At 49.0% G+C, this 20,730-nt stretch overlaps 1 protein-coding gene across 2 annotated transcripts in view; it reads left to right on the top strand.

Moving 5' to 3' along the window:
- The window catches only part of LOC139057173 (sushi, von Willebrand factor type A, EGF and pentraxin domain-containing protein 1-like), a 173,680-nt gene that overhangs the window by 126,882 nt on the left and 26,068 nt on the right, over window positions 1–20,730 (top strand). For both annotated transcript variants that reach the window (XM_070534968.1, XM_070534967.1), the window contains exons 26-31: window positions 3,818–3,940; window positions 7,817–7,854; window positions 8,177–8,275; window positions 8,341–8,392; window positions 10,570–10,718; window positions 13,530–13,838. In XM_070534968.1, coding sequence (XP_070391069.1) covers window positions 3,818–3,940; window positions 7,817–7,854; window positions 8,177–8,275; window positions 8,341–8,392; window positions 10,570–10,718; window positions 13,530–13,838 — 770 coding nt within the window. The remainder of the gene's footprint in view (window positions 1–3,817; window positions 3,941–7,816; window positions 7,855–8,176; window positions 8,276–8,340; window positions 8,393–10,569; window positions 10,719–13,529; window positions 13,839–20,730) is intronic.

Raw genomic sequence — 20,730 nt, 5'->3', positions numbered from 1 at the left:
ACATTTCTAGTTCTGCCACTACGTATCTGCATTATGTATAGGTAGGTTCTTTCACACAACAGCAAATAAACCAAAAACAATCGCCATACCACGACAAGCAGCTGTTCGTGTCTACCGAGGCATATCAGAATCAGAACAACTGCTTATTTCATAACATATACGTACATTTCGGCATGAAATATATACAGGAGGTCTCATAGTCAAGGACTGTAAAAGGGGTACCTCCTGTTACTGCTTACAGACATAAAAATAATACTTGTTATTACAGGAAACGCAAAGTTGATGTTTGCACGATTAAAATATGATTGTAAATGTATAATAAATAAACATAGGCATGAAATAAAAGAAAAAAAAACTAAGTCGCAGCTTCGCCCGAAATGCGAAGCATCCATTGCGACAGCAAATTAGTTAATACCTGTAAGAAGTAAGACTAGCAGTTTTATCGGCCGTATAAACTTGTAAACGTAGGCATACTACAGTTGAAATTCGAGGGAAAGAAGTGATGACCACGATCGAATTATTTCGTGAAATCAGGCAGTTAGGATAATCGAGTAAGGAATTTTTCGGTTCTTCTACATCTAAAATTATATCGTAGCGACACCCAAAAGTTACCGCGGCATTGTACTTGGCGCTAACCCACGCCTGCGCCTATGAAAAGTCCGCGAGGGTGGCCCAACTACCCCCGCCCCTAGCGCCATCTGGTACGTAAGAACGCTGGTGACTGCTGAGTCCGTTGTTCCGTGGCATGGGCGCGTCGTGCAGCCTCGTCAAAATAAAGCTAGGGCGGTGACTAGAGTGCCTAGATGTATTAACGCGATAGCGTTAGAGCTCGCGCTCGAAAAAAAAAACGCCAGTCTGCGTCAAAATTAGTAAGAAATCACAGCTTTTTTCTTTACGCATTCCTTTCTAGAAAAGCTTCGTTAAATCGCGTTTGATGCACGATAGTTTCTTTAATTCGGGTTGATGACATTAAACCTTACGGGTACTTGCAGTGGAATGGAAATTTCTTCGTTAGGTCACGAACTTCGTAAATCGGGTTTTGTTAGATCCAGCTTCAACTGTAACTGAATTAACAAGAATGGCGTCGCGCACGCACAAGCAAACGTGGACACATCTCACTCCAAGACCGCGCAAACTCGCTGTCAAAACGCTGCAGCGAGCAGGTGCGGCAGCAGCAGCGAGCGAATTGAACGTCATGCTGCATCTCGCATTAAAACGCGAGGTAAACCAGCCGTGGTTGCTTAGTGGGTATAGTGTTGGGCTACTAAGCACGAGATCGCTGACCGAATCCCGGCCACGGCGGCCGCATTTTAATGGGGTCAAATGCGAAAACACCCGTGTTCCTGGATTTAGGTGCACGCTAAAGAACCGTAAGGGGTCCGAATTTCCGGAGATGCCCACAACGGCGTGCCATGGTAATTAGGTCGTGGTTTTGACACGTAAAACCCCATAATTTAATTTCAATTTAACGCAAACTAGGCTGCGGAAACACAGCACGTGGCGGACTGTGCCCCCGTCACAGATGGCTTTCAAAATACAGGGCGAGCGTAGCCGCCCGGAATAGAACCCCCCCCCCCCCTTCTCCATCCGGAGCCTCTCGCTGCGGAACACACTGCAAGTATAACCAATGGAAATAAACGAGGACGCAAGAACACATATAAACTGAACAAGAGTTGTGTATTAGAGCATACTGCAAATGTAACCAGCTCAAGTAAACGAGGACGCAAGGAAACATATAAACAGACCGGTAATGGTAATGTGTTAGAACGCAGGAGAGAGCTTGCGCGGTCAAGGAACTCGCAGATGACACGTGCTCCCGAGAGAGAGGGTGACGTGGCGTCAGGGCGATTGACTGCTGGCTTTTAACGGCAGTGGTGCGATCGCGCAAAATCGCACCATGGTTCTCGCACCTTAAGCCAGAGACACATGGTGCGATTTCGGGTGCGATCCGTCGTACGACCATTGGCATCGGCACCCAACAGGTTCTCGACAGGATCCGCCGCGTATGCGACCAACTTGCTGGACGTGGCACGTCGGTCGGACGGCGGTATAGCCAACGACAGCAGCGGTATAGTCTGCACGTCGTGGCCACGTGGTAGACCCGGCGGGCGAGAGCCTCGCCGCTCCGATCGTGCCCGTGATGTTTTCTTTTCTTTCCTGGTCTGAACTCGGGCCTCTTTCGCCGCTGACGGCGGCGCATAAATAGGCTACAGTTTGTTTCTGACATGAAATAGCTTACAGGATAAAGCGATCTCGAAAGTGTGCGTTTTTTAAAAGGTTACGCGAAATAGTGCATCGTTAGCGATATTTCTACTCGGAAGCGGTCAGCGCAGACGCCGTAGCGATCGTCTATGCGAAGCGGCTCTCCTGAGTGGCGGGTTTTCTCACCGCTGCTAACGGCGTCGGGAAACCTAATCGTATTTTCACGCAAGACCAACATAGATGTTTGGGCATTGATCGTGCTCACGAATGCAGGCGCTTTATTAGGACCCGCGCACGCACGGCAAGGGCTCTCGGCCCCGGATAGACGGCCGGCGAGCAAGGCCTACACCGTCTCCCAGCGATCGCAAGCTCGCCTGGCATGCTCGTTCGCTTCCGTCGGCGCCGATGAAATCAAACGTACTGTGATTTAAGCGTAACGTAACTGTGCACACGTTGTTCCAACTAACATAGGCGCCTCGTTATGTGGTCTACAAGCGATCGTGCCATAAGCGCCACCGGTGTCGGATTCGATGGCCGAGCGAGCTACGCCTGCCGGCTCCTAGCCACCGGCGGATGTCAGCTGCGCCGGCACTGCGAACGCGGCCTGGCGTAAACACGTCTACGGTGTCCGCATAGAGGTGTTTATGTTGTAATCGTTTGTTTCAAACAAGAAAGCTGTGCAAATGCGTTTGCTTTGCCTTTCTGTTTGAAGTTACGCAGCAATCCGAGTTTCCACGCAGGGGCGCCGGTTCTGGGCGGAGCTACGCACCGCTCACTCATTCCTACCATGTGTCCCGAATCGCCGCATGCGGGAAGTCGCACATGAGGCACCGTACGACGGATCGCAAGGAAAATCGCACCATGTGTCACAGCCAGAAGACTGCCACGTGACATGCACGCTCACGCACGGCACTCATTCAGTCACGCGGAGGCGTTGGGGAAGCGTATCGCACCTCGGAGGCCCCGGTTGGATTACTGCCCAGACCTAAATGTACCTAATGCTATTTTCAAAGGCATTGATTTACTTTGGCTACAGGTAATTCACTCAGAAATTTGACGTCAATAAGAGGATTTTTTGTTTTACTCTTGCCGTCGCCAGTTTTCGGTACCATCACTGGGTCACGCCGGCGACTACAACGCCAGATTTTCGGGTAATGGGGCATACAAGGCTTTCAGATTAAAGAAACAATGCACGGTACATTTCTGCTCGAACAAGATGGCGGCTAAAGAAGGCTTGAACTGTCGACGGGAAGGTAGCCTGCCCACATGTAAACATAGTCGCGGCGCTTTGTGTAAGCTACATTCGTACGTTCATACACGCAAAGTCAATGTACAGCGATGCTTTTCCTAGCTTTTTCTCGGCGACGCTAGATAACGTCATGTTGCAGAAACGTGTTTCAGATGGTTCCAGATGCACTTCGTTACTTCGGCCAGCAATACTTCGGCTGGAAGCTGTTTCCTTATAGCTGTCAACGTAGGCTGTTCACAATGATGGCCGCAATAGAAACATCCCCATAGATTACACAGTTCCCCCCGTGATGGTTTCATTTGCTGCTATTGTCTCAAGGTGCATTGGCTGAGTTCATTATTTCAAAGTTGTTATTCTTGTTTGCAGATGTTGACGAATGTCTGTTCGGCAGTCACAACTGTTCCCACCTGTGCGTCAACACTCGGGGATCGTACGCATGCGCGTGCCCGCCAGGGATGACTCTCGGGGATGACGGCGCCACGTGCCTGGGTAAGACGCGCTTCGTCGGAACAGACGGCTGGGGTGCGATCTTGTACGCGTTCCAAAATAGAACGGAGGCGGTTCGTTCCACCGAGCCGCATGCGATTGGTCAATTTGAACCATGACGAATGGCATGATGTCAACTGTGACGTGATATCTGCTGTCAATCATTCCGTGTCGTCGGCTATCGGACGAAGGCAATGGAACGGACTGCCTATTTCGCGACGTAAAGAACGGACCGCCTCCGTTCTATTTTGGAACGCGTACAAGATCGCACCCCTGATCTCGGTGATGACAACAGAACGCGGCCAACAATTGGTCATCAAGGAAGACGAAGCGAAAGCGTGAACAACGAAGCGCCCCTATGCGCACGCGCTTCCCTGCAAAGCTTTCGAACGGAAGTTCAGAATAATGATTGGTGCCGCTTTCTGTTGTATACTGACACAGATAGCATGTACCAAGCGTGCATTGTGGACTTTAAAGTCATCTATAAAAAAGAAACATTCTACCGATTCAGCTCGCACTGACGGACAGGAGCCAGGAGCTGCTGGAAACATATGGGTCCCGTAACTAGGGAACCACCCCGTCTGGTGCCTGCGTGCACCACCGATTTATTTCGGGCCCAGCAAATGTTGCTTCATCATCATCATACTGGTATTGTATGCAGGAAGATGTAAAATATCTCGCAAACCATGAATAAGCAGTTATCTGCAAAGGCAGGTAAACAGTTTCAACAAGTACTGGGAACTTGTTGAAACTAATGACATAAACAAATTAAATATTTTCAGAGTATTTAGAAATAAGCTCAACGCTAAACTGAAAGCCGCGAAAGAAGGGTGTTATCGAGCCTGTTTTAACGATGTGGTGAATAATTCCGCTGTTCTGGAAGCCAGTGCACAGCCTTATGACATAGAGCGATGTAGCTGATGTTGACAAGATGCCCATCAAAAACAGAGCTGCCCGTGCAGCAGACCTTTCGAATGTTTTAATTCCGTAGCCGTTGGAGAGACCCCAGCAGTTGCAACACAGCAAATACTCCCTCGATTCGCAAGACAGCAAACTTCTCTGACACCATCGTGTGTTTTTTTTTTCACATGACTGAGAATAAGGATAAAAATGTGCTTTCTAGCCTAAATAATTCCAACTCATGGGAGGCAAATGATACGCGAATTAGGCTAATCAAATTTATTAAGGACATAATTGCGCCGATTGAAGCTGAAATTCAGAACTTAGTTATCTCTCGAACAGGGGTTGCCTTCCGAAGAAAATTCAGAAAGAAAAGGTGGTAGCAATCCACAATCGTGAAAAAAAAAGGACGGAAATAACTTTAAGACATTTTCCACTTCACCGGTATTTTCTAAGTGCTTAAGAAAAAATCATGTACAAGCGATTGTACAGTTTATCTGACCTGTTGTACCTAAACGATGAGGAAATTAAAATAGTCTTGATATAAAAAGCACTTGGAGTTATATTTTCAGAAAGTTTATTTTGCAACAAACATATCGAGCTTCCTTGCAGTACACTAAACAAAATAACAGGACTATTACAGCGACACTAGCTTGTCTTACCCACTATTGTGAAACGAACTGTATATAATTCACTGCTTCCATGTACATTTAATTATTGTCGGCTAGTGTGGGCAACATCAATGCAAGGCGTCAATAAATTAAAATTATGTTAGAAATGCACAACTCGTGCTGCAGCAAATATTTCTTCCAACCAGCACACTTCTAAATATATTTTTTTTTACATGCAAAATAATGTCGGTTGAATTTATTTACTTATTTCGTCTGGCATACATCTACGGATTCGCCTTATCGAGGAAAATGTTGACCACATGAACTCGTTCAACATGAACCCTCGCACGATTCCATATAATTGTCGCACAAATTACGGGCGGCAATCGGTATCATACCGCAATCCTGCTCTGTTAAGCATGCTGGCTAATAATGGACAAAACCAGGATACTGTATACGTCCGCTCGTTTCTTTTTCATTCATTTATCACAAGATACCCCTGTATGGTTCTTGCTTGCTCTTGTGGTAATATATATTAATATATCAATTCAAGAAAAGGTCCTCATATATATATATATATATATACACACACACATACTGTTTAATTATGCCTAAATCTCAGTTTCCTGCTGTTGCATTCTTTTTCTAAATCGAGCATGTACTTTTTAACTGAATCTATCTCCTACGCGTACACTTTTCTTACTGTGATGTGCAAACTTTTCTTCGCACACCATGTGTTTCTCGTAGATTACCTAGAGATTTATTTCAAGCAACATTGTACATATGCCAGTGCTGCTCACTGTCGAATTCTAGCCAGGGGGCCTGGGCTTAGTAAAGCTTCAGTTAAGCAGCCTTTCCCGGCCGCTTCCTTTCTCTTCTTGAGATGAATGAAGTTTGATTTACTATTTCGCAACTTTTGTTTTGATGCCCCGGCGAAGAGCAAGAACGAGGCCAAAATCCAATCAAAGTGGGCTGTTTAAAGAAACTTGAGTTCTTGGGTCTTACGTGCCAAAACCAAGAGGCACGCCGTAGCGCAGGACTAAGTTTGACCACATGGGGTTCTTTAACGTGCACAAAATGCACGGTACACCAACGTTCTTGCACTTCACTCCCGTCGAAACGTGGTCGACGCCGCCGAGGTTCGACCCCCTCGGGCTTAGCAGCGCTACTTTCAAGCCCCTACGCCACCACGGCGGGCCAGTTTAGGAACCGCCATCCTATTACGCTGGCCACGCAAAGCTCCCAACGCTAAAATACCACTGTCCAAGCACTCCGTACAGATGGTTGACCAGTTAAGCTGAAACGTGCGACCCCGGTGTTTATCACTGGGTTAATCCCGATGGTTCGTTAAACGACGGCTTGGCAGGCTGCCGGATCCTCGAGTTGCTGCTTGCGCTCGGCTGCACGAGCCTTTTCTTGTGCGCTGGCTGCAGCATCAGGACGGTGCAGACGAGCTCGTTCCCGGTTCGCGGTGTTGCTGATCGAAAGCTACCTGCTCGTAAGAAGTACGTATGAGGCGTGGTCTACCCATTTCGGAGTCGGAGAGAAACTGCTGCGAGCGCGCTCGGCTGCTATGGAGAGCAACGACGACACTACTTGCGCCGCTAATCCATCAACAGCTAGATAGCACAAGGCCTTTTCACTTTGATCCATGACGTCATCTCACTTGGCCCCTGAGCACGCTGAGGACATGCTGGTGGGCGAGTTGGTTATACATGTTTACGACGTAGGCGCCAAATAAAACGACGGACGAAAGAAGACGACACGGGATAACTACCCGACTGCCATAGACTGCCATAGAATCTAATGGGGATGCTCTTGAGTAGGCAACAGTGATTTTGACGTCTCCGCTTTCATCACACCAGCCTTGTCAATGAAAAGTTTGGGTCGCGTAGCGTTAAGGCATGGATCGGAGTAAACAGGCCTTGTGCTGTCTAGTTGGTGTTGGCTAATGGTGCGCCTCTCTTTCTTCCTTTCTGCTTTAGCGCATGTGCATGGGACTGCGCCGTAGGAGTTTTCGTCATACAGGTGACCGACAGACGAATTCGCCAGCCATATACAGCTTCGCTGTAAAAATTGCGCCTGTACGTAACACACGAAGCTCTTCATGGCGTTCGGCACATTCGGATTGTGAGCACGCTATGTCGTAGCGTGCACAGAAGCTTTGCGTGCGCTTTACTGGAACTGTCAAGCGCTGAGCCATACGTCACTAAACCCAAGTGCAGTTAGAAGCTAAAGATGCCATCAGATTAGTTGTGATTATTTGCACCACAAAATTCGGCTGCACGCGAGCTTTCCTTTAGGAAGAGGCTGCCTTTGTTGGCGTTGTAATGCGCATGTCACTGAATCTTGTTCTGATTCCTTGCAGATACGAGTTACTGTGCCTACGGTCTGTCCACATACCTCGTGAGTATTTTACGAGCAATGCTATTCTTGCTGTCAATAAAAAGAAAACATTTTAGCAGGACAGACAGTACGGTGCCCGCGAAAGTACAAGCTGCAGAGATTACAACGATGTAATAAAAACAAGCATGGAAGCCTGTCATTAGCAAGAGCGGAAGTAACAGCCTTCTTCTTTTTCTACGCGCACCGTCAAATTTCCTATCATCAGCAGTGTTGCTTTCTGCAGCCACGGATTCACTGGAAGCACTGACAACTTAGCTTTCACGCACAGGCCTTGAAATGAACGTTACGTTTATAGCGAATTACAATGTATCTTTCTGCGCAGGAGGGAGAATCATGGGAGCGAGATTGCCAACAGTGCACTTGTGACAAGGGGGTGGCCACTTGCTCTCCCATCGTGTGCACAGCCGTGAGCTGCGGTGCGGTGAGTATTTCCCGAAATGCTTTTCTGAGTCGGTTCACTCACTCACGCTGGTTTCACGTTGCCAGGGCCAAGTCCTATTCAAGAAGTCGGATCAATGTTGTCCGTCCTGCGTCGAAGGTATGTGCGCTTTTTCTTGTCGCCGCTATAATTCGCGGACCTCATGTGCACAAGAGGGATCACTTATGGCGTTCCGGTCTTTACCTGATTAGCAAAATTTACTATTATGGCAGATACCACGCGTATATCTGCACATCGGTGATAAGCGAGACGTTCTTTGACGTCTCCTTCAGTTCTATGCAGCTCTTTCAATCTCGTTTTGTGGCCTTCATTTCCTTACCACATGCGGCTGCCTCTGTTGCCGACTTCTTCACTTCTCTGTCCGCCGACCTTAAAATTTATTTGCTCTTGTTCGGCTTGTCTATTCGGGATCGTACCTAACATGTACATTCTGCGGGATTGGCCATGAATGTTCACATAACCAGTGTCCTAAGCTGTCTATCCGGGCCCATACACAGCAGCACATGTTGTCGTACTGGCCGCGAGACTAAAACCCCCGAAAATTCGTAAAGTAATGACACTCTCCTCCTCTGGCTTCACTTCTCGTTTCACGCCTCTTTCACCCTCCCTCCTCGACCGCGGTACCGCCTACAACTCTCGAGCGTAGCAGACAGCCCTTCGCAGAGTGAACCCCAACATAGCGAGGCGGTCCGGTTTAAGCGTTCGCGTTGACTTTCTAGATCCCCGTAAATTTGTGTACTGCATAGAATTTCTATACGGAGGGTTATAGAAATACAGAGATGGCAGCATTCTTTTTCTAGTTTTGATCACTATTCTTTAAAACAAGTATCTAAACGGGCGCTAACGCCATACCATGACGACTCCGGAGGTATCGCATGCGCCACAATTCAATCAATCAATCAATCAATCAATCAATCAATCGATCAATCAATCAGTCGATCAATCAATCAAGTTTTATTTTCGCCGCAGACAATACAGTGGGGCCAGAGAAATAAAGCTGTATCTGTGCAGCTTGACTAAGCTCTAGCCACCCGTACAGCAGCAGTGACACGACGATTTGGTATATGGGTTCAGTTATGTAACCATCAGCAAATAAAGAAACGATCAGACACTTCTATCACAAATGGCAATTACAAGAACAATAACACAGCGTACATATTTCAATGAATAATTAGAAGCATAAGCAGTTTCAAACAGGTCAAATGAGTTTTATTAGTAAGCGCCAGAACGTCCACAGTTTTCCGGTCTAGTTCATTTAGTGTAGTTGCTGGAGCGTGGTCAAGTTGTTCTTTCCCATAATGGGTGCGCGAGAAGGGAACGTAGTATGGCGGTAAGAAGGAAGGCTAAAACTGCGCGAAAAACCGCGCGAAAGGCGAAACTGCGCGAACTGGCTAAAACATTGGGAGACCGATGAAAGAGGAGGACTTGTATTCTGATTGTTTCGATGGCTAAGCCTCCCCCATCATAGTTCAAAATAAGCTTATCTCATCGTAACAATATGGCGCTCCTTATTATTGCGAAAGCATTATAGGCCCCGTAACGCGAAAATCCATCGTGGTCGGCGTCAGCGAGAGATGGTACCAAAAATGGCCGACGGCGCAGAGTAAGATCACGTCGTAAAATGCTCTGATTAAAGTTAAATTTCTCAGGGAGGCTTCTGTAAATGAGTAAATTATGAAAGGAAAACTTGGTATGGTCTGGGTGGGAATCGAGCCCGGGCCTCCGGGGTGCTAGACGTTTCTTCGACGACGCCTCCGGTTTACCAAAGGCGTGCGCACAGTAGGTGCGTCGTTGCACACGTCGCGCAGCCACCTGGCTGACTAAAGATGCGGCCTAGTGTGTGCGTCATTGGGCACGGCGCAGCCAACGGTGAGTAGGTGGCGCCACTTCATGAGTGTATAAAATGAGCGCGTTCATGATGTTCCGAAATATACAAACGGTATAATGCTTTCGTATTGCCACACGTAGGCAGTCTTAAGTGTCCAATTCTTTTCGTGTGCTCATGGGCGCGTGTGTGGCGCTTGTTACCGTTACTTTATATTATATGTTATAGGTGTTCACGTAACAATTTTGTATACAAATGCAGGTGCTCGTAATACAAGAAGAAAATTCTATCGCGAGTTCTAAACTTACAATTTCTTGAGCCCTTTCTCGGTTCTTGTCTTCAGTTGCGTTCCTTTCCCGGAAACTAATATGCAGCAACTCAGCCGACATTAGGTTTTGTACAGATAGGCAGCGTGCGCGAGCCGCCTTTGTTTGTGTTTGTTTCTTCGCAGAGCAACCCAAGTGTTTACTACTGAAGAACAGCACCCTGGTTACGTTCGACGGGCTTTCGTTCCCCCTTAGCCGGGAAAGCGAGTTCGTCATGTTCCAAGACTGTCACCACGGTCATTTCTACGGCCACGTCAGCCTCTCCAAACAAGAGGTCAGTAATGATTTTCAATGCTTCAGACAAAGGGTATACACATATGGTGTACAGCATACAGCATGGCGCTGTTATCATGTAATAAAATGTCTCATCAACTTCAAGTCCTGAAACCACACTCACAAATTACTACGTTATCTGCTTCATTTTTGCCTCTAACAGCATCAGATTACAATTCCCCTCCCCACCACGGTGTCGCTACCACAACCTAGGTTCATTGCGGATGATTCTTCGCTCGAGCGAAATTAATTGCCCGTTCATTTTCGAATGCCCCATGTAAACCGTGTATTTGCCTTTTATTGTCACCCTTTATTCGTAGGTATACCTACCTTAACTTTTTGTTTCTTATCTATGAATGTTCTTAGGTGAAATTCTTAATTGGTTGTACCTCATCCCATACCTAACATTTCCGATACAGGGGCCTTTAAAGGCCAATCTGCAATGGTATGTTGAACTGCGTTAACAACCCTAACTAACGATAGTGTAGATATAGAGGAGCCTCTGTGCAAAATTTTACTTTTCAGCGACGATCGTGAGTGCCATAATGAGCTCGCAAAAACAGCCATTTTCTGATACTAAAACTGGAAGAAAACAACAGTGCCATTACCGCTCGCCGGGAATGACGCATCACCTAGACTACGCGATTTATCGACATGGCCTCAAAGATTGGGCGGTGCCCACGTTAGCCTGCGGGCATAGAGTTTCATATTAGTATAACTAGATGGAAATCTGGCTCTGCGATCGTTCAACCATCATGGGAATGATGGGAAGTACAGGCTACGGATTGGCATTCTGATGATTGGCAAACTAGTCTACAAGTATTTTTTGGCAGTTTTGGTTTCTCTCCAAGCGCAATTGCTGTAACCTGCAGTGGGACAGTGCAACGCAAAGCTCTCTGCCTTTGTTATGTTGCTCGAAGTGGCGATAGCGCGCTGCGCCAGATGCTGGGACTATGTTTGTGTCGCGGCGTGGTGTCAAAGTTCTCACGAGAAAGCGACGGCATCGTCCACGTTGAAAGAATATGTTTTGACCGTTTGAACCTTGGTTTGCTAAGTGTGTTAGGTTGGCGCTGTAGCGTTGCGTGCTTTGTGAAGCTTCAGAATAGGAAAAAGAAGGCACTACTCGTACAAGAGATAGACAGTTGTACTTATGGTGGCTTGACGATCAAATTTTTTTAGGGCTTCATATTATGCATTGCTCGTTTATGTGCCCATTGAAATGCGTGTTTTAGGACTTTGAGAACACAAACTTACTTGTGGTAGGAAAGGTTGTTGCTTCCTGGTTCTAGTCTAGTGTTGCAAGATGTGTAAGTGCAAAGCCACGCCATAACGCTTCGGTAGCGGTACGTCAAAATTTAATGAAGCATACACGTAGGAGGCCACAAGCGTCCTAGCTAGCACTGCAGCAGATGTGCTTAAATGTACTTGACGACGATCAGCAATCATGACAGCTAACGCGGCCTTTCGAAAGAGCGAGAGATTTTGCAAGTGCCTGTCGTTTGCGAGAAAAGTCTCGCGTTCGCAGCGAGCAGGCGTCGTAGCAAACAACACTTGTAGCATTCCTCTCAAGGGCGCAACACTTTCTCACAGTACAAAATTTTAATTTCCATAAATACTTGATGAGTACTTCTTTATAAGTACATGCACGGTTGTTATTGCTGCTGTAAAATAAATAATTCTTTTCTGGCGTTAAATCCGGAACAGAATTGCACAAGAATGCATACCCTTGTGTGTCCTGGTGTAAACCATAGTAAACCGTGCTTCAATCTCAAAGTCATACAAAGTTTATGTAACGTGTTGCGCATTACATAAGACACTGCAGAAATAAAATTAGATTTTACGCGATAATGTTTGAGTATAGCTTCTTTTACTGCGCCGGAAGCAAACGCCGCTATTCTGAAGATCCAAGTCAATTCGAAGCCTGTACTTCTCATCATTCCCATATAGGTTGAGGCAACGCTCAGGAGAGCACCCGTAGACACTAGCGCCACATTTCCCCCCTATTTAAAAACTCTATGCTTGGGGAGCTGTAAAATCCCGGAGGCCTGTGTGCTGGGACCCCCCTATACTGCAGACTCTTAAAAAAAGTTTACGCCCTTTGGGTCACAACTTGTCGCACAACGGTAACAGTGATTTGTCTTGTACGCATTTCCTTTCTTTAACGCTGCGAGCCCGGTACTTCCAAGTCACAAATAGCTTGGCGTTATCAGCGTGACAAAGCATTGTCGACATGAAAGTAGCCAGCTCGGAGTTCGCAAGAAAGGGAACGCAAGCAACGCAGATGACAATCATCGTTGTGGGACAATTAAGTCCCAAGGGGTGTAAACTTCTTAAGGAGTGCAGCGACAACCACAAAGTACGTGGGCCGTCAGCATGGGGGCTGTTTGAAGTCTTCTGTCAAGAAAGCTACACAAGTTCCAGCCCTGGGGTTTTGCCAAGTTCGCTTTAGTGGTATATGTAGTCATTCATAACAAGTATAGCCAAAATGAAATTTCGTTGCTGTTGGCCCTTAAATAAATAAATTGATCTGACCTAATAATGTCAGCTTTGTGCGTGTGAGAGAGAGAGAGAAATATAAGAGAGGAAAGGCAGGGAGGTTAACGAGTGGCGCGTCCGGTTTGCTGGTGTAGGAATCAAAAGAGAGAGGGAGGAGATAGAGCGCAGTTTCGCGAACTTCTACAGGCGCCCCTCGAAGCTTACTGGCACGGCACAGTCAGGCCGTGTTCCCTGTGACAATGTTGCCCTAAACAAGTCAGCAAGGAAAGCGAGCCATTCGCAGTTGGGCTGATCGCAGTTCTCGCCGACGACGCAGGTCGCCGCGCACGTGTTCGTCCACTGCACGAGGGCCACGCTGTTCTCCAACGGAAGCGCGGCGGTCGACGGCCAGCTCGTTCCGCTCCCGCACGGGGGAGACGACGTCGCGCTCGAGGCACACGGCGGCGCGCTCGAGCTGCGCGTGCACCGCCACGGCCTGGTTGTCGCGCTGCATGCGAACGGCACCGTCGTCGCCTCGTTGCCGCACGGCTTCGACGGCAAGACGTGCGGGCTGTGCGGAAACGCCAACGGCCAAGTCCGCGACGATCTGACCACCAAGCACCACATCAGCGCCAAAACAACAGAGGCGAGTCTCTCCTGCAAAGTGCGGAGCGTGCACGCTGCTTCCGTAACACAACTCGGCCTTTGACGAGCAGCCATGTCCGCCGTCTTAAGAATGTGCATAATATTCTCTGCCGTTTCGCTTCCGAAGGTGTGCGAATATTTACAGTATGGAATACATATCAAGTCTATTTGCAATTCTTTCCGGCCCGTCGCCACGTGGGAGCGGCCCGCAGCTCTGCCCTAGGGCAAAGCTTCTCACGACCTTGTAATTAAGGTTCTTTGTCTGTCTGTCTGTCTGTCCGGCAACGTAATATTCGGCACTTTCAAATTTTCGGTCATTGCGATATACAAAATTTTAGAACGTTTGTTCAAGCCTGTGTGGGAAAGGCCCGTGCCAGTGGTGGTCGCCTTTCGGGCACTGGCATTGGTCTCGGTGAAATACAGAGGGGTGCGTAAACATCAAAGCGTCCTCTTTTGTTAGATTGAGGAGGCGCACATATCCGGCAGTATTAGAATATGAGGAAACTAAAGCTGCGTGGTCCGTGATGTACGGCCGGCTTAACTCTTTCGGGTGACCAAACCATGATGTGTTTCCCCGGTGCGCCGACCTTACAAGTGTCGACACGGACGTGGAAGTCCTGTTTATGACGCGAACGGACCCGTCAAGGTATTTCGAATGGGAATCGAGCAATCTTTACTGTTGGATTGGTGTTTGATCGGAGAATACACTTGCAGAAATTGTTCAGTCCTCGTGTCTCTTGGAATACAGCGACAGTCAGTAAGCGGGCACTGCTGCACGAAAGACGTAGCAGTGCACTCATGGAGCTTCTGTGTGCAATAACTGCCACTCATAAAACAAGGAAGATTCGACTATTGTCCCCATTTAGGCAAAGCAATTATTTGGCCAACCTCATCCTCGCAGCTGTTTTAAGGACACCGGTGGTACTTAGTACTTAGCTACTTCAACGAATACAACACTTTGCTGGATGCAGTGGTTAACCAACCATTCCGCTATTTAACCCCATCGTCAGTGTGCACCACATGACTAAAACTAGATCCTCAGTTGACGTCAGGTCCAGATCCTCAGGTCGAGCCCTCAGGTGCAGATCCAGATGTGAACGGCATTCCATGCAAGTATGAAATTATGTAGACATGCTGTCTTTTACCAAATGTACTCCGCCCATACTTCACATTTTATGACTTGGATATAAGCAGCGCTTGTGAAAAAAGTTAGGACACTCACGGCACTCACTTAATTTTTTTCCAGCAAATCAGCAAGATGCTGAAATTCCCACCACACGACCCACGTTATCCATCCGACCGCAGAGCACAGTGTCATGGAGGAAGTAAGAAACTAGGCGGGAGCGTCACGTGACAATATTAAAGCCTTGTAATAAGAAAAGTCGCAGTTTCGCCCGAAACGCGAAGCATCTATTGCGATAGCAAATTAGCTGACAAATATACGAAGTAAGGATAGCAGATTTATTCACCGTATAAGCTTGGAAATGTTCGCTTACTAATGTAATGAACGGGCATGGTGTCAGTGCGCACAAGCAAACATGAACACATCACACTCGATGAGCGCGGATCATCATCAGCAGCAGCAGCATCAGCAGCCTGGCTACGCGCTATGCAGGGCAAAGGCCTCTCCCATACTTCTCCAACTACCCCAGTCATGTGCTAATTGTGGTCATGTTGTCCCTGCAAACTTCTTAATCTCATCCGCCCACCTAACTTTCTGCCGCCCCCTGCTACGCTTCCCTTCTCTTGGAATCCATTCCGTAACCCTTAATGACCATCGCTTATCTTCCCTCCTCATTAAATGCCCTGCCCATGCCCATTCCTTTTTCTTGATTTAAACTATAAGGCATCATTAACTCGCGTTTGTTCCCTCACCCAGTCTGCTCTCTTCTTATCCCTTAACGTTACACCCACCATTCTTCTTTGTACACCTGAATTAAAGTGTAAACCTTAATTACTGCACCTGTGTGCGCCATGAGCAGTTTTTCGGCGAATAAATGGGCCCTCGTGGCCCAAACTTGCTTCATCCGCCTGCCATTCCTCGCCTTGGTTCTCCGCCTTGCAGATATGGCTGTTTGGTCACCTTGAAGAATGTTTGCAACTTTGCCATCCACATGCCTGCTCGTCTCTCTTTGGTCTGTCTGAGACGGACGGTGTGTAACGTCTTCACGGAAAATACGGCGTTTGCTCTAAGCGAAGCGAAGCGAGAACGCCAGGCCTAAGCTACAGCCGCGTCAAAAGCATTTTTCTCGTTCTTGTGATATTCACTTGAGTTATCCAGCACCCACGGAGATAGTCATCGAAGGCAGGTAGCCGGTCTACCCTTCCAGGACTGATGCGATCGCCGGCAGAAAAAGACGGAGTGGAGGAAGTGTGTATTGTGTTTACGAGAGCGATCGGATGAACTCTCATAAGCCGTCGACTTCGTGATTTCCCCAATCAAGTTGGTGGCTCCGTCCACGACGGGACAGGGAGGTGGTGGCTCTCCGCGACGTCGCGGGCCCTCTGTACGGCCCTCTGTAGTTGGTTCGTGAAATCCGAGCTCTTCAGCAAGGCATCCCACTTGGACTTGTATTGAAGGTCGGAGCCCGCGTTGTACTGGCACAGCCAGAGCACGTGGTCGAAGGAGCAGCACGCATGACCGCATTTGGAGCACGACTGCAGGAAGTTGGGGTCTATCCAACTAAGCGCTCTGGGCGTGAGGTAGGACTTGATCTGTAAGAGCCTGAAAGTAACGGCCTGAGCCCTGTTCTGTTTCGGGCTGGGGGGGAGTAATTTCCTCCTGCTGTTCCTGTAATGCGACGTAATTTCGTGAAAGGTGGTAAGATGACGTTTGAAGGGGCATTCCTGTGGGAGAGCCGCACCTTTAGCTCGGGCGCGGTTTGTGAATTCCCGCGCCAGGCACTTGGCCCACTCATTAGGGTTGCCACCCGCTTGGTTAGTTACATCGTTCACGTGGCCCGGGAACCACGCTATGGTATGACCTCTAGTTTCTTCTCCCGTAGTAATACGAAAGGATCTGTTGACGATGCCGGCTGGGTATTCAGAAATTAGAGCGAACGAGAAAGCCCCGACCGCCGTGCGCGAGGCGGAGAAAATGGTCGTCGGGCCTTTTGCGGCTTGAAGAGCCAAGGCTATCGTGGTTTCCTCCGCCTCGTTCGCGTGTTTAGTGTAGATTGACGCGGCGCTGATAAGTGTTCCGCGCGTGCCAACGACCGAGACTGCAAACCTGTCTTCGCTGTCATATTTGGCGGCGTCGACGAAGAAAGCACCGGCCCCGTAAGGATCGAATGATAAAAAGAAATCGTTGCGTAACTAATAAAAATTTAGTCCTGTACAAGATATAATACTCACGTCTTCACCGTACAAGTTGTGCTGTTCATTTCATGCACACAGTAACACGTAAACAGAGAATGCGCACAGACCTTGCGATTATGAAAATAAAACAGCACAACTTCTGTCGACATGTTGCACAAACTAGTCCCCATAAAAGATGTTCTATACAGTTCTCAGCTGGCCTTACTTCAATTTTATCACTTAGTGTAGTTACAACATTTCATATCTTTATGTAAACCAAGGAGGAGGAAGAAGAAGCCGAAGGGAGCGGATGCACTTCACGCCGGCTCTGTCTTTCGTAAATGATTTCGCAGTGTTTATGCAAAATATCTCTGTAATTTTGCACCATCATCTCCCGCAAGTTATCCTGACTCTACCGATATTCGTCTTCAAGGTGGGAACTGCATTTTCACCGCTTTATTGGACCATTTCTGCCGAGCCGCTGCACCGCCGAGCTAAGCTTACTGCTAAGCTTAGGGCTCCGGCCGCTACGTGAGCCGCAGTTACGGCTGCGCGTCAAATTTCTTCAAGCCGCCATGGAAATACAAGTTGCAGGAACTGACATCTCACTCACCGAGATTTCCGAAGAAGCAGGATGGTGCACCATTGGCCCGCGTGAACGACTTCTTCCTTGGGGCAAGCGCGCTAACCCTAACATTGCATCAGCCTCCCAAACCGGCGTTGGAGACACGAACAAGGCGCAACGAGGCCCGCGCGCTCACAAGCAGCAAGTTCTGAAGGCAGGGAAGATGCCCACTCTTCCACGTGATCACCACAAAGTAGTTATCAGGCCACGGGGCGGCTTGAACGTTGCAAAAGTCGGGGTCGTCCGCCTCGCTTCGGCCCTATATAGGGCGGCAAACGTATCTCCACAAGACGCCACGGAAGACATTGTCTGCCCAAATATTCAGCAAAATATCATCGTTGTGAGTACCCCTCACTCTCCTAATGCAGAACGGTACCGCCGACTCGACAGCTTTGAGGTCGACGGACACAAGTTCGAGATACGGGCATATGAAACTGCGCCCGACTATACAGTCAAGGGAGTCGTCCGAGGCATTCCTCTCGAAGAAGACGCGAAGGACATTCACCTCAATATCGTCAACAAGAGGAACCCGAGTGCCTTAGCGGCCAAAAGACTCAGCAAGACCACGTCGGTCATCATCGCCTTCGATGGTGGCCGAGTACCAACGTGGGTGTACTACGGGGGTGCTATGCTCAGGTGTACCTTGTACAGAAAGCAGATTGACATGTGCCACCAGTGCGGACGCGTCGGCCATCGCATGGACGTCTGCCCGAACCCCCAAGACCGTGTGTGTAGAGGCTGCGGAGCCTCGAACCCAGACCCCAATCACACATGCACGCCAAGGTGTCACCTTTGTGGGGGAGCGCATCCCACTGCGGACAAGGCCTGCAAGGCTCGATTCAAGACCCCCTATCTTGTTAAGAAACGACGCGGAGACCGACAGAGGGCAGCTGCGGAGGCCGCCCTCGAGCTACAGCAACAGACCTACGACCAACATTTCCCACCTGCCTCCCGCTCCCGCTCTCGAGGCCGGGCCCGGTCTCGCTCGGTTGCGGGGTCTCCATCCCGCCGGCAGAGCAGGTCTCGGAGCCGGGCGCGCAGCAAAACTCCCAGGGCGAGCCGTAGCCGTTCGAGCTCTCGGCGTCCGAAGCAAGCCGGCCAGCAAGATTCGGACCTACCTGACAAGGTGAGCTGGGCAGATGCGGTTAAGGGCTCGCTGAGACGCTCAGGGAGCTACTGCCTCGACTCCAATACTGCCTACTGCCTCAGAACCCAATAATAAGAGGGACCCCAGGGACGTGGCATTAGAAGAAATGCAGCGCGAAAACGCACAATTACGTACGGTCGTGCTACAATTAACCCAAGAAATTCGAGAGATTAAACAGTCGATGGCGCAGCCATCTATACCTAAACCTCCTTTAGTCCCGACTCCCGTCACGAACGGTAACGACAGTGCGGCGCCGCCCACAAAGAAACGCGCGGCGGCCAGTTCCGAGTCTCAACAGCTCGAGAACCTCGAATCAGCAGTAAGTGATTGGCGCAAAGCACATGTCACGATAAATGACTGGCGGAAAGAACAAGAAGAAATGAGGAAGCTGCTATCAGAAATTCAAACCGGGATGCGCAACATCGGCGTTGCGGTCAATAACCTCACTGCTCGAACAGACAGGGTTGAAGTCCATATAGACAAAATCGAGACTCACATAGGCCTTCGCCCAAGCGTGGAAATGATGCCCACCATGGGCCCTACAGTCATTCACCCTAGCCCTATTTCAGGTAACGCACAAGTACAGCACCACGATGGCCAGCCCCACTAACGAGCTCGTGGTGTGGCAGTGGAACTGTCGGGGCTTCACTAAGAAGCAACCACTGCTGCAACAATACGTCCGACACGCGCAACCCAAACCCGACATCATAATGATACAAGAAACAGTAGGTACCGTACCAAAGCTTCCAGGTTACACTGCGCATGCCTCGCCGATTCCCGTTGATCGCGGACTTGCAATTTTAATTCGGAAAGGGACAGTAGCGCAAGAACACAGCGTAAGCGGCACACATGCGGAAAACATGCTTGTAGAGCTCCTTCCCAATAGAACACGCAACCACAGTGTATTTCTCCTCAACGTATATAGTAATCCGGCTCACTCACGGGCTCGTTTCCTCTCTCTGTTCCGAGGGGCGCTTGCCTTGGCGGGCGCAAACCCGTTTCTGGTCGGGGGAGATTTTAACGCCCCGAACGAGGCCTGGGGCTATGGCTACACTACCGCCAAAGGTCGACGCCTGTGGCAGGACCTACATGATGCCGAGTTAACTCTTATTACCGATCCCACGGCGCCGACCCGCACGGGCACCTCTACGGCGCGGGACACGACACCAGACCTGACGGCGGTCCGTAACATCCCTCAAGCAATGTGGCGCAATACCTTTGAAGATCTCGGTAGTGACCACATGATCATAGAAACACGAATTCCTCAAGCGGGTACACCCCCTTTTCCTAAGCTATTCAAATGGACGGACTGGGACAAATTCCGAAAGCAGCGAGCTGAACAGAGAGGTGAGGAGAACATCGATGACATCGAGGCATGGATGGAGACGCTCAACGACGACATGAACAAGGCGACGCAGACGCTCGCACCCGAGGTCCAGGTTGACAAGATCGACAGCCGGCTAGCCCACCTCTGGGAAGCCAAGACGTCACTAAACGCAAGATGGAAAAAGCAAAGGCACAACCGAAAGCTTCGTAAGAAGATCGCACATATCAATCGCCAGCTGGAAGAACATTGCCGGACCTTAAGCCGCCAACAGTGGTATGACATCTGCAACGCGGTCGATGGGCAGCTCCACAATGGCAGTACGTGGCGCCTCCTTCGTCACCTCTTGGGGGAAACGCAGAGCAAGTCTGCTCAGCAAGCAAACCTGCAACGCTTTTTGCACAAGGAACACGCTACCACGAGTGATCACCAGCTCGTGACACGCCTGGTAGCCAAGTACTTCCCTCAACGGCCCGATGTTCAACACGGAGATTACACTG

Source organism: Dermacentor albipictus, chromosome 3, assembly GCF_038994185.2.
Source record: "Dermacentor albipictus isolate Rhodes 1998 colony chromosome 3, USDA_Dalb.pri_finalv2, whole genome shotgun sequence".
Classification (NCBI taxonomy): Eukaryota; Metazoa; Arthropoda; class Arachnida; order Ixodida; family Ixodidae; genus Dermacentor; species Dermacentor albipictus.
This window is presented reverse-complemented; position numbering and strand designations above follow the sequence as displayed.